Source organism: Pelmatolapia mariae, linkage group LG13, assembly GCF_036321145.2.
Source record: "Pelmatolapia mariae isolate MD_Pm_ZW linkage group LG13, Pm_UMD_F_2, whole genome shotgun sequence".
Lineage (NCBI taxonomy): Eukaryota > Metazoa > Chordata > Actinopteri > Cichliformes > Cichlidae > Pelmatolapia > Pelmatolapia mariae.
In genome coordinates this window covers 1,573,718-1,588,392 of record NC_086238.1, presented here as the reverse complement: position 1 = coordinate 1,588,392, position 14,675 = coordinate 1,573,718, and the positions used below count along the sequence as shown (strand labels likewise).

At 39.7% G+C, this 14,675-nt stretch overlaps 1 protein-coding gene across 3 annotated transcripts in view; it reads left to right on the top strand.

Annotated features, from left to right (window-relative positions):
* wdpcp (WD repeat containing planar cell polarity effector) overlaps positions 1–14,675 on the top strand; it is a 92,343-nt gene that overhangs the window by 36,940 nt on the left and 40,728 nt on the right. For all 3 annotated transcript variants that reach the window (XM_063491350.1, XM_063491351.1, XM_063491349.1), the window contains 2 exons: positions 3,975–4,111; positions 7,439–7,630. In XM_063491350.1, coding sequence (XP_063347420.1) covers positions 3,975–4,111; positions 7,439–7,630 — 329 coding nt within the window. The remainder of the gene's footprint in view (positions 1–3,974; positions 4,112–7,438; positions 7,631–14,675) is intronic.

Sequence of the window (14,675 nt, the reverse complement as noted above, 5' to 3'; positions counted from 1 at the left end):
CCAAACGGTATGAAAGATGAGCAGCGTTTGTATTGACTGGAGGTCTTTAGGCTATGTGGAACATGCATTTTACATTAAATTAAAGTGTTTCAATGCTATATATTTGTGGCCCTTAATTAGTGGCCCTTAGTGCTACTGGGTTTGACAGCCCTGATCAGCTGGTCCAAGACATTCAAAGAGCCTTTAGTGTACAATTAACATCATAAGACATTTTTGACTGTCGTATTGGTTACTTTGGTGCTGCTGATGTTAATTAGTGCTGTTGCAACCGGCATGCCCATTATAGTTGTAAACAAAGGGCTTTCTAGTGTATTGTTTTTATTTTTGAATTTACTGAAAGAAATTCAGTTTTTTAGGTGATTTAAATATTCCAGAGGTTCACTGAGCTTTAAGCAGATTTACGGACACAAACATCATGCCCGGCTACCTCTCTCTGCCCACAGCAACAAACAAACAAACAAACAAATGTGGACGCATTAGCATTTAAATGTTCAGTTTTATAAAAACCACAATGACGTCTATACCTCGCACTTTCTCTTACAGCGGCGGCACAGACGCCGCGGTTACACCTGCTCACCCCACATGCATCTACCGGCTACCCTTTTCTCGCCACTGTGTCACGCAAACACTCTCTCGCGCCACACGCGCCAACTCAGACACACATAACAGGTGCCACAGGTGAGCAAGGCGACTCTGCTAGCTAATTGCGGGCAAATCCTTTTGTGCTGTGTGTGTCCAGGGGCCTTCCCTTAAGAGCATCCATCAGTGTTTTTCCCTCCATCGCGCGTTCCTCCAGGGAGTACCGCCCCCCTCGCGCTGCGCTCCCTCGCTCTGCAGACCTGGCAGGAGAGAATAAGGGGCTGTGGACACCGGCCCAAATCTGCTAATTATTTCTTTCTTTCTGTATCAATTATTTGTTCATAACACCGCCCTCCCCACTTCCGCCCGGGGTCTCTAGACACTTGATAAAGCCCCCATAGTACACACACACACACACAGAGAGAGAGAGAGAGAAACTAGCATACAGACATACACACACTTGTCCCCATATGCATACATTTGCGATTACAGATTTTTCTTTTTTCTTTTTTTTTACCCTCTTATAGACAAACAAACACTTTCTGTATGTCCACTCACATTTACACACACAGACATACACAAACACACACACACACAGGTACACACACACTAACTCATCTCCCGCTGCGCTCCATTCAAAGCCTCAGAGGCACTAATTATTAGAGTAATGGTTGTGAGAGGGTGGGTTCCGGGGATTGTGTGTGTGTGTGTGTGTGTGTGTGTGTGTGTGTGTGTGTGTGTGTGTGTGTGTGTGTGTGCGCGTGTTTTCAGGGTGGTGCAGTAGGTTAGAGGTTCTCACATCTGCCACTTGTTAAATTAGCCTGAGACAATTAGAGTAGAGAGCCTTAGTGGATCACACCATCTAATGCTTACAATGTACAGTTACTAAAACAGTTTACATTTACAGTTTTAATTCCTATATGGGTGTGTCTGTGTGTTTTGGTTTTTCTTGTTGTGTAAGGACATATGTGAGGTAAAAGTGTGTTAGATTTTTTTTTAATATCTAAATTACTGCCATGTCAGATAAGTTGAAAACTTACTTAAATTGCTGCTCATATTAATATTTTTTCACCATCAGTTAATGTGACTATTATTTTCTTCATCATTTTAATTGTTTAATGCATGAAAAGTAAACCATAACTTCCTGCAGCCAGCCTTTTACAGCCCAAAGTGTATGATTTTCTGTTATGTGTTAGACAGGAAATCCTCATATTGTGAGAAACTGAAACCAGCAAATATTTGGCATTTTGCTTGACAATTATGAAAATACTTTTCCTTCATTTTCTTTTACTCAAGCAATTAATTGGCTAAATATTGCAGCTGTAGTCAAATCTTAAATTAAACTCTAAGCCGCTGCGTAATGCCAAAGAATTCATTTTCATTGTCTGAACGGGATTGGACAACTTTCTAAATGGAGAGAAAAAAAGCTTTTTGGTGTTCGCATGCAAACGAAAATCCCTTTGATTTGCATGGTATCAGCTAAATGTGAGGTTTGGTACTTAAATCAACTGCATCCAGGTCTGTTTTTATTTCACAAAGCAACAAAGCACACTCGCACTCCTTTGTTAAACTTTGCATCCTGAATGCTGGTTACGACAGTGTTCCTACCATGAGCTCTGATTGCATCATAAAGAGCTGCAGATTACAAACATTTTACACCATCAAAGTATTAGCAGCTTCCTTTGGCCGATGGCTGGGCCAAGCTGCGCGTATGCTCCACGATTAAGCATCCTTAAGTGATTTTTCATAGCCGGTTTCATTTACCACTGTTTAAATGTGCTTTGGTTAAGCCCATTGGCCTCTTATGTCAACATGCTGCTGAGGAGATGGCATTAAATGGATTTAGGGGACTGTGTGTTTGCGTGTGTGTGTGCATTTTGTCTGAGTATGTTTGGTGGGGCCATGTGTTAGCTTTGCCGTATGCTTGTGGGCGTGAATGCATTTCTACATTTGTTACTGAGTGTAGAAATGCATGCATAAACTGTGGTTGCAGGCTTGTCTGTCTGAATGTATTTGTAGCTATCCGTGCATTTGTCTGCGATGGTAGATTTGAATGTGTATAAAATGTGTGTGCGTCTGGGGTGTTCACGGGTGGGTCATGAAGGTCTGGTTCTTAATGCCAAATCAGCCACCTGGTCCCAGATTGGGCCACAGCCTGGGTTCACATCCCTTCCTTCATTTGGAAATGAATGGGATTAATCTTAATCCCGTTTATAGACACCCATCGAGATCAATACTAAACTGCATTTAACTCGATTTGTCTGTAATCTATTACAAAGACGCTTACTACTGCATTAAATGTTGTTTTGTAAAGCTAAGGCATCATTAATGGCTGGATTTTTTTTTTGATGTTTTGTTTTTTTAATGGTTTAAGCCTTGAACCAGTTTTAGTTACGAATGCTTTATAATCCAACTTCAACATGAGGACAACCTGACTCAGTTGACCTGATTTAAAATGCTAGTTTTTCTGCATTTCTCTTCGCACGTGAATATTTGCATATTAATTTGAAATTTTCACACAACAGGATAATTTGACGTGTAATCGTACCAATACCCTACGTTTATAAATACACCCATACCATGATTAATTGCTGGTTAGATTTCTGAATCTCGGGGTGCAGCCTTACTCGTTCAACTCAAAGCAGCAGATATCCTGCATGTGTAACAACCCCCCCACCCCCCCACCCCCCACCCTTTCCATTTAATTGGTTTCATAAACAGATTAATTTGAAGGAGAGGGAGGCTTAATTGCTAATCAGCGTTTCCATGCAGCTCCTGAAGAGTTGAACAGGATCAAGTGTGTTCTTCTACCACAAAAAGGCCTTAGAGCTTCCAGTGCACTGACAGGAGGGGAAAAGATACAGAGGAGGAGGGGGTGCAGGAAGGTGGAGATAGGAAACGAGTAGACTAGGTGAAAAGGAAAGAGTAGGAAGGAAGAATTATTGACGGGATGTGAGACAGTTGCTCAAAACTAATGGAAACCGATGAAGGGTGATAAGCTGCATTAAGGTGTAAAGGAGAGCATAATGTTTAGAAAGGATCTCCAGGACACTGTGCAGGTTGCAGAGTTAACAGTGTGGAAGCTAACAGGATAGGCCTGGATATTTTCCACATAAAAAGCCCAGTCTTTATTACTTAATGTGTCCAGCTGTCAGTGATTAATGATGAATATTAATGAAGCTATCGCATACTTTGTAGATTTACAATCAGAAAAACTTGATGAATCATAACATGCAGATTTGCTACTAAATTATTCCACATTTTTCTCATGTGTTTACAAGTAAAAGCTGTAATTGTGCTCTAGTAATATGGTTCTCCTCAATAGCATACAGTTGTGGTGGGTTTTTTTGTTCTGTTTTGAATGATGACATTTTGTGTGACGATGTCTTTGCCAGCGGTGCTGAGCGATAGGCTGATTCTGCTGTCCTTCCTGGAGCAGAGCCAAGTGGCGGCAGTCTACCTGAACAAAAAGACCCAGAACTCCCCAGAGACTGGCAGGCGAACAGACAAACTCTCACCCTCTGAAATCAAGGTACAGTAGAACGCATTGATGGAGAAATGTGTGTGCTTAAGCATGTGTGTCTTTAGGTTGATGATTGCAAAAGGAGAGGGAGAAGTGTTTAAAAAAATAAAACAGAGGCCAAAAAGAAAAAGTGCACTCAATGTATCCAGCTGCTTGGGAAACACTTCCAGAGTGTTTTCTTGGATCAGTTTCACATTTGGTAGGGTACTTTTTCTTGTTGAGATTAAGTAAAACAGTTACATGTCCTTTCAGTGGACACCAGAGAGGAAATGCCATTAAAAATAATTATGAAAATGCTGCTAGGAAAGAAAAAAAACATGTTGAAGCTCGGTCAGAGCCTGCTGGGTCCTTGATTTGTTATTGACCTTCTCCCTGTGACAGCTAGATAAATTACCAACTCTGGCTTGGAAAGTCCACTAAGAATAGCTTCCTCCAGTCTGGTCTCAATCTATATGGACGGTGGCATGATTTTTGTAATCTGTAGACCATCACTATGGATTTTGACAAAGATGTGAAAATTAGATCTTATTTAAATGGCTGTAAATAATAAACCATTAATCCTATATTTTTCTCATCATATTTTCTTAAATATAAGGTTGAACACTCGGCCTTGTGGCAAAATGTGAAGAGGTTACAAAAAAAGAAATCTGTTCATGATCGCGAACACAAATTATTTCATTTTTGTGAAGTTAGAATGAATTTGAATGTAATGCATTTCAGTGGGAAGTATGTTTCATGTCTTTTGCATGTATTTTATCCAGACTGTAACCTGTGTCACCCTGCAACCAATAAAATGTAGTTGTGTTTTAAGCCAAACTAAGATGTTTCTGTAAACCTAACTAAGAAGTTTATAAAACATAAACATATATCCTGAACCTAACAAAAAACCTCTTACTACCTAAACCTAACACAGTTTCTAATGATAATTAATAAGGCAATTAGACTAAAGCAGTTGAAGTCCCATGTAGGCCTCCAACTGTGGTCTGTGATGTAAATGATGAAATGATTCACACCACCACCAACTGCTTTTTTCATGCTTTAAAAGAGGAAAATATTCAATTTGTACACATGACATGAATCAGCACATATGAGACCAGTCAAACGGAAAAATTGTTTTCAGAGACACACTTCAAGAAAATGAGGGTGGGAAATGGATTAAAAGTCATAAATATTTCTCCAACTGGTTCAGTTTAGTATTACATCAATACAATATACATTATCATGAGAATGTAGCCTTTATAGCTCACATGTTCCCAGTTTGACTCTGGCTCTGCGACTTCAATGTTCCTGTCTATTAATCTCCATTCTGGTGTGTATTGGGCTCCCTCTGATCTGAAGGTGTTTTTTTTTTTTTTTTTTTAGCTGTTAGTAATATGCTTGATTATGTGCAGGAAGGTTCTTCCCACAAAACAAAACTACACTCTGTCCTCCTTTGCTAGCTGGCTAACCGCTAACCCTGGCATTATCACATTACTGCCAGGCCCTTTTGTTAAGGGCTGTGTGTGGGTGTGTGTGTGTGTGTGTGTGTGTGTGTGGGTGGGTGTGTGTAAAAGCAATCGTTGCTGCTGTGCGTCTGTCTCCAGAAGCACAGTCCTGATAAGACACCCCCCCGCATCACCCCCACCACTCCATATTGTACATCCAACACACCTCTGTCAATGCATGTGCACATACATGCATGCAACCTGCGACCAGTACACACATGTGTACACATATGCCCAGCTGCCCATCCCCTACAACACACACGCACACGCGTACACGCCGCCCTGGTCCAGTGGGCTAAGCTGGAGAAGGGAGAGTAGGGGGCGTTGAGGGGGGGGCTAAACTAATCCGGCCCACAGAAAGTGGTTTTTGATTATTGCTGACCAGCAAACGCCAGCAGAAAAAAAAAACCTAGAAGAGCGAAGAGATGGGTAGGGATGGAGGGGACATACGGGGGGTAGAGATAGAGTGTGTTATTAACCCAGTGATTTTCAGATTTTATTTTTTCTTTTCCATTTCTAATCTGTCAGTGATCTCCCGTTCAGCTGTTTGGAGCAACTCTTTGTTCCCTTTATCATCGGATGTAGCTCCATCATTTTCAGGCGTATTCTGTGTCCAAAGCAAATTTCCCCCCCGAGGGGGCAAGGAGGGCAGACATGGACCACTGACTCTCAAATCTGCTCCACTCATACAGTACAGCTTGTCGATTTACTAATTTCTGCATGTTCTGGGACTTTTAGACCATTTTCTTTTGTTGAGACATGTTTTTAGTAATTGATTTTCTAAAGACATATTCCCAAATTCCTGCTGATGCCCTTTTAGGGGGATTTTGATGTTACAACTGCTCTTTTCCTAGGTTTCAAACATTTATTTTGGCACAAACCTCTCATTGATCTATTACTGATACTGATCTAATTAATCTGGATTTCTTTTTAACCTCTTCATGTGCACTTTTTTGTTTTGCCCTTCACTCATTCATTAATTCAAGCTTGTATTTTATTCCTCAATTCTCATTTCCTCGAAGCTATAGTGCATGACAGCAGCTTTCACCTCACTTGCCTTTCTTAACCCTCTCTCCAAACCCAAACAATCAGCTTTTTTTAATTCATTATCACCATTTATTCCTCTCTCTTTTGCCTCCTTCACCTCTGTCCTCCCTCTACCTATCAGGTTTTAGCCATTCTTCTGCAGAGTGACAGAGGTCATGGATGTGTGTGTGTCTCTTAATGTGTGTGTATTAGCCATTGACTCTGGTTCCTTGTGTTAGTGAGTATGGCTGGAGATAAAGAATGTATGAAAGGTTTGTATGAATATGGGGCTGTGTGTGTGTGCCTGCACTTTGTGTGTCTATCCGAGAGTGTTTGTTTACTTTATAAATCAATGATTGTATACATACATGCACATATTTATGTATGTGTGTCTACTTGTGTGTCTGTGTGAATGTGTGTAACCCGCCCACCCCCCAAGCGCCACGAGAGCTCATTACTGTGCGTCTCTTTGTTGTGGCCCGTAGAGCGTGGCGGACCTTCCCAAAAAATATGCACATCACTAAAACAACAAGCCCGACAGAACAAAACGCACACAGACATTAATAATGGAAGATGAAAAAACAACCTTAGACATCAACAAAAACAGGATGGGGGAAGGACAGCAGAGGCACCAGGGGCTCCAGCCGTGAAAGTGTCAGAGCCCTCGGGTTTTAAAACAGGCCAGGAAGGTGAATCCAAATGAGCGAAACACTGAGATACTCGCATATCTTTCCCATCCTTCATAAAATATGTTCTAACTCCAAGAATCTCTGTCTTCCTACTATTTTAATTGCCCATTTTCACTGTTTTGTATTTTTGTGTCCAGGTGGTGTGTGTGGAGTTGGGCGGGTGTGGCCGTAGGCTCCACAGACATGTAGGTCTCAACAGTGTCCAGGATGTGGCGCTCTGCTGGTGGAACCAGGATGAGTCCAGTGAGGAGCTATGGCCCTGGACTCCCACAGATACACACAGGAATAACCTTGTCCTAATCAGTTGCTCACCTGCTGAAGGCCTGAAGGTACACATGCACACACACACAGACCATAGTACAGGTTATGATGGCTACATTAAACACAGGGGAAATGAGTGATTTCCAACTGTGCATTTCCTAGTACAACTTGTCAAAATTCTATGATAAAGGTTTAGTCAAACAGCTCAAAACTTTAAACCTCTTGTTTGGATTTTAAGACCTTAATAAAGGTTCCAATGAACACCACATGTAAGCAGTCGAACAAACCCTGTATTCATTAAAACAGAGGAAAAGGTTGTGGAATGAAAACTATGAGAGACATTTACCTACAGGGAAACCAGAGCGGTAATGGTCTTTGCTCATTCCAACGTTTTACTGGTTTGGAGAGGGTTAATGAATTGGTCTTGGATGCTTTTGGGGTTACTGCGGGTATATCAGACTTGTGTGTGAATACATTTGCAGAAAATGATTACTCCCATCGTTTTCTTGGGAAGAAAGCTCCTACTCCCTGTGGAGCAATTCAAGCATCTTAAGTGATGACTGAGGTTGACATGGCTGGTGGATTTGAGCAGTGACATCACTCACAATCCACCTCACCTACGGGGCATTTAGCTGGTTTCTTTTGACCTGGAGTCACAGTTTTATTCTGAGTTCCTCCTGACAGAACAAGCTCCTGATGCTATATCTAAAGCTGTGTGTGCTTTTATATGCTGTCTCATCTTTCAGTCACTGCCCACAGCACATGACCCTATGTAAGGGTGGGAACAACCAGAAAATCTACACCTTCACCTTCTCTCTCAGCTCTTTTCACTACAATAGATTGGTGCAGCAGCCACACTGCTGCAGACAATCCATATTTCAGTCTCCTGCTGTAGAGTCTTGCTATAGTTGTCCAACATCTGATACAATCACTGGTCATGAGCGTGAAATGTATATTGCACAACTGGTTGGCGAGTGGTTCCTGGAGGTTGCTGGCTGTTGCAAACGGTGCTGAGAAAAACATTGTTTTTATTGCTTTGGTTGCTAACAGATTGCAGCGGCTTCCTGTGCTTTGCACGCAGGATACCGACATATGTGCAAACATTTGCTGACTACTTGGAAAAGGCGATGCAAACCAGAAAATGTTTGCAATGCCAAGACAATACTTTTACTTTGAAGGCAGATGGTTTGTGTCACAGCCTGTCAGAGAGTAAACAAGTGGTTGTAGACAAAGCAGAATCTTCCATGCAAACTACAGGCAAATGCAGCAATAGCAACCAAAGAAATTGCAAGGAGATTTTTCCTGACTGGCTGAGGAGTACAAATTTTTCCCTAATCATCAGTGGTTGCCAGAGGGTCACTGACCAGTTTCTAGGCCTGTGTGATTAGGAGCTTAGTCATTTGACCCTACCATGATTGTCACATGCCCAAAATGGTGGACAAATTAAGATCACATGGTTAGTGGTCATGTGTCTGCAAAACCTCAATACTCTTCCCCTGCTTAGGAATAGATGCTTAACTTCCTCCACTTGAATCAACAACTGCTCCCAAACTGCAGTGAGCACCTACAGCCTTCCCTCGCTTCAGACTTGAGGTGCTAATTGTCATCCCCGCCACTTCACCACCAGCAAACCGATCGGGTGTAAGCTGGAAGTCATCAGTCGACAAAGCCAACAGAACCAAATCGGAGATGTGATCCTGAGACCCCCACCCTGACACCTGCCACCGATTAGCTGCACCTACACTGTAAAATATAACTTGTTGTTTCAACTTAAAAATATGAGGTAAAGGGCTGCCTTAAAATTTTAAGTTAAGTCAAGAAATAGAGTTTGTTCTTATAACACAACCAATTGTTATCTTAATGAAAAATCACATGTTGTCTAAACTTTCATCTTAGTTTAGTTGACTGAGATTTATTAGTCAGTTCAACTCCTTTAATTGTCATCTTTACTTGGGAAAACCCTTTCAGCTAAATTAAAATAATCTATTGTTTAAACTCTTGTCCTAGTTCAGTTGACTTGGGTTTTTTAGTTAATTCAAATACTTTAGTAGTTCTTTTAACTTAGGAATCTATTTTAGCTTAACTAACATAATCTGTTAGCTAAGTTGATTTAAGTTTATTAATTAACTGAGCTCCTTAAGGTAGCTGAGTGAACTTGTAAATCAGTTTCATTTTAATTATCAGAGTTGATTGACTGGATGTAAAGAAAAATGTGTATTAAACATCTTAAGTTTTGTTTTGTTTTTTTTTGGCTTTCTAACATCCATTTCAGCAAAACTACCTGTTAGGTTTATCTTAGATCTCAGGTTTAAATATCTACATTCCTTTAAATTAATTTTCTGTTGTTTACAGAAAAAAAATAAAACCCCACAGATTCCATTAAAGTCTATCTGATCATTTCATACAGAAAGTTTGTTTTAAGAACATGACAAGACAATTACTCATGAGCACCCAACATTCACCATTTATTGTGCCATCTTAGTCATCTGAGAAACAGAAAAATCAGTGACGTAGCTCATCAGGCTCACAATCCATCAAAACTCAAAGGCTGCTCCCTGTGAAACAATAAATTTGAACTTGGTCTTGAGCCCAGTTTGGGTGAAGATGAAATTCTGACCAATACTCTAGGAGCAGTAGTGATTCTTGTGAAGTAACAACATAAAGTCTGCATTAATGTAATGTATCAACGGGACACTTGCTATTTTAGAAAAGTTATTCTTTACATTTACAAAATTTTTAAACTTCATTGTGCTCAGTCACACCTGTTAGCATAAAACTTGAAATATTAAAATCGTACAAAACCTTTGATAAGTGACAGTAAAGATCAGTTTATAACAACTAAGACATCAAACTCTTGTATTTGTCTTCGTTTACAATTGCAACAAATTCCACAGAACCAATATCTCTGAAAATGACTGCATGCTTCTGAAACATTTGATAATATGGATATTTCAGAAACATTAGTTTGAGTCTGCTCAATTGCAAAACAGAGGAAAAACTACTGACTTGCATGAGATAAGCATCTGCAAAGTCCAGCATTATATTGTTGTTCACATAAGTTTCTTAAACCATGAACAAATGAGTAATTGTCTAATCTGGAATGTAAAGTGTAGTCATTTAGTGACATACAAAAGTGAGAATGAGAACTTGCAAGAATAAAAAAACAAACAGTAAAATAAAAACTGTCCTTAACACTAAGGATCATACAATTACAGTTCTGCATGGCTTTCTGCAAGAGTCTGTTTCTTAGACCATGCACTAGTGAGATGCACTGCCTTCCACCAATGTTCATTAGGATGTTCTGAATGACTTCAAAGATGTCCTTAAGTTCCTTTGGATAGTGTATGTTGAGGGCAAAAAGAAGGCCCATCAGCATGGAAATGGCACTTGAGACATCCCTCAGATTAGACAGGATTACTGCTGCCTCAAGGACAACCAACACATCGATGTCTTCTTCTTTCACCATCGCAATGCCAACTTTCATCCTCTTAGAAAACGTGTCTTCAATACCTGTCGGCTATAAAAGGGTTCAAAGACAAAAAAAAAAAAAAGATTACACAATTACAATTACACAATATCCCGTGTGCTTAACAATTCATGTCTTTCCAAAGAAGAGCCATACTGATGCTTTGGATGATGGTGATTGGCTTTGGGTAACACTTATTAGTTGTTAAAGTTTTTTCAGAATGAGATATGCACCCCCATGTTACAAATCCATTTCTTGCTTTAAACAAAGACCATGTTCATAAATAACTGAGCATGTCTTCAATTGCAGAATTCAAACAAAATTTTCAATTTAAATGGTAAATGGCCTGTATTTGTATAGTGCTTTACTAGTCCCCTAAGGACTCCAAAGTGCTTTACACATTCAGTCATTCACACGCATGGGTGGATGACTGAATCGTGACTCAAGAGTTGACAGTTCGTCTTATAATTGGAAGGTTGCCGGTTCGAGCCCCGGCTCCGACAGTTTCAGTCGTTGTGTCCTTGGGCAAGACACTTCACCTGTTGCCTACTGGTGGTGGTCAGAGGGCCCGGTGGTGCCAGTGTCCGGCAGCCTCGCCTCTGTCAGTGCGCCCCAGGGTGGCTGTGGCTACAATGTAGCTTGCCATCACCAGTGTGTGAATTTAAATCTACTTATGCTAAATATTGGCTGTGCTCTAAACCAAATCTGGCTGAGAATACATGAAATGTGCAAACTGCAGCTACACTACAGGATCAGATTATGGCTCCATAGACAATGCTTCTTTAATCAGTTTATTGATTAAAGTTTATTTTTTCCCCCTATATTAACAGCATGAAAAAAGAGCATATAGACATGGCTGAACAGGTTGCATAATTGGCACTGAATATCAACATCCACCTTTACCCAGCTGCCCAATGACTCTCGGCCAGTAACCTTTAATTGCTTACCCAGTCTACACAGTCTCTTTTCCAGGGTCCAGGACATTTCACCAAAGTATTGCCCCCCACAGCTGTAGCAGCCACTGCAGCCCCTTAAATATCCTAATATCTCTGCCATTACAATATACAATGTGAGAAATCAAACGTAAAGCTGAAGTGAACAGTACAGCAGCGAAATGTCAAAGACCCTGGTGAAGACATGAATAAACACAAGACACTAATAATATCAATGCTAGCTTGCCAGTTAGTTTCTCTGAAACCCAGACCAAATCCAGTGTCAAAGATCTTGTAATAATACATTTGGTGAGGAAAAAGTACACATGTACTTTTTAATTTAAAATCCACTGTGGTGCTGTCATTATTAAATTTACTAAAAGAAACAATGCTAACCTTCACAGTCTTGAAAGTGTGTGAGGGATCTTCCTTTAGAAAATGAGGTCCTCTGTCCTCTTCCTTTGTGTAGGGCTCTGGTCAAAGAAGTCAAAAAGAAAACAAAAACACTTTTTAAACAGTGTTTATGAAGCATGTAGACAGCTCCAAATTCACAGCTTTTTGATGCATAATTCCATCAATATATGATTATCATTGGAGATTTTGAATCAGGCTTATCAGGACATTCAAGTAGAATATGATATCCAACCTACCACCAATATACATAGATTCTGTAAAAGTTACCACACTAAATGTCCAGTTGTGAAATATGATGACAGACTTTACTTATCAGCTTTCTTTCAATGAGTTCATCAGTTGAACTGGATAACCTAAAACTTAAACAAAGGATTAGATTTCGCAGTTGAACACTTACATCATCTCCGGAGCATCTTATGAGCCTAGTTAGCCTTTCTATGCCGCTCTTGATTTTGTACAGCTCCACGAACCTCTCCATAATGGTCAAGCACAGCAAAAAGGAACCCTTTCAGGTCAACAGATGTAAGACGGGCAAATTCTGCTTCAACCTGAGCAATAGAAGAAGAGGGGTGGAGAGTACAGGCAGAATTAAAAAAAGATTCTTTGAGACCCAAATTTAAGCAAACAGTCATCTGAGGCCCATTAGAGAAAACACAAACACACAAAAGCAAACAAACAAAAAGATGCACTTTACCTGCCGTTCAGCAAACAAGGAAGTTCAGAGAACAATAAGCTCTGTCTTGAAATCTTTTAAAGTAGAATGATTGTGAAAATGACTTATGTGATGTAAAACTTTAGTAAACGTGCGATTAAAAGAACACTGAGTAAAAGGACAAGTAACAGTTTCCTTATTCCTCAGATGTTTACCTTGATGAGCAATACTGTTTTAGTCCAACTGCCTCATTAAAGTTACAAAACAGGCTTTTTACATTAAAGCCAGCAAGTCCATTACATACTCCCTTTTTAGATCTGAAATACTGTGCAGATTCTGTGTATATGTAGTGGACAGCAATTTACCCCAAAGAGCGCAAAGTTTGCAAGTCCACCTCATTTAAATGACAAAGTCAAATGTGATCATCTAGACCTGTGAAAATAAATTAATGACAAACTTGCAGTTATGGATGTTATTACAACCACAAGAACCTAAACAGTCTGCTCCATTGCTTTTGTTAATGAATCATTTGTTGGTAACACGTCTGAATATTTAGTTTATGCCACCTGCATGTGATCATCAATAGTGCCATATTACTTCTTAAGAAGTACCCTGACACTACAATCTTTATATCATTTGTTCTACAGAGCTATTAAATTACAATATAATCTGAGGTGTTTCCAGTATGACAAAATGCACAAATTGTAACTTACCATTTGACTCCACTGACAAAAATAAATCCCCAGCATCAAGTTTGGCTTCACAGACCTAAAATAAGTAAAATAAAAATATATGTTATAATTATATTGTTTTCGCCATTTATTCATGTTTGCTAATTTTCTGACATATAAACAATGTTAGTTTTGTTACAATACAGAGAATGCAGTTTAATTAAAAGGTAAATTATGCAAAAAAAAAAAAAACTTCTGCAGTATACCATGCCAAAAATCAGTGTCTCTGATGCCAATTATTTTATCACTACAGCTCGTTTAGTATGGAAACTCACACAATCTAGTCATACTGATCACAAGAGTTCAAAAATAAGTCAAAATAGTGAACTGTTGTTAAGCATAAAGCATTTCAGGGTAACAAATAACTGCACAATATAATTAAAGCAAAAAATAAGCACACTGGAGGACTATCTGATAAAAACTAATATAATGCTGGTTTGTAGACCATATTTTGTCTCTGTCCTCAGTGCACTCTTGCAGCTTAGCATGCAGCAGTTAATAACACCTTAAGTGATTACATAGGGATAAACAGATGACAACAAGCATCCGAGTCCTGCCAAAAAGGTCTTTTTGAACCCAGCCAGTTATTGGAAATATTGCCAAAATGAACTTCCACCAAAATACAACAGCCTGTGAACTTGAAAGGAATTTACAAGTACAGAGACAATATGAAATAAGCTTTATTAATTAGCTGAGTTAGCTTGCTAATATCGCAACAGTGGTTGAGTGCACAACCTTAAAGCTAGCGGCACAATACTTGTGATTTGCTCAGCGCCACATTAAACCCATAAAAAAGGCCATATGTCAGTTTATTAGGTCAAGTTTGGTCATGACACACAAGCTGGACCTTGTCGGCTAAAGTTACATTAGCTAAAGCAAACATTTCGGTAAAAGAGAAAAACACACGTCATGCCATAA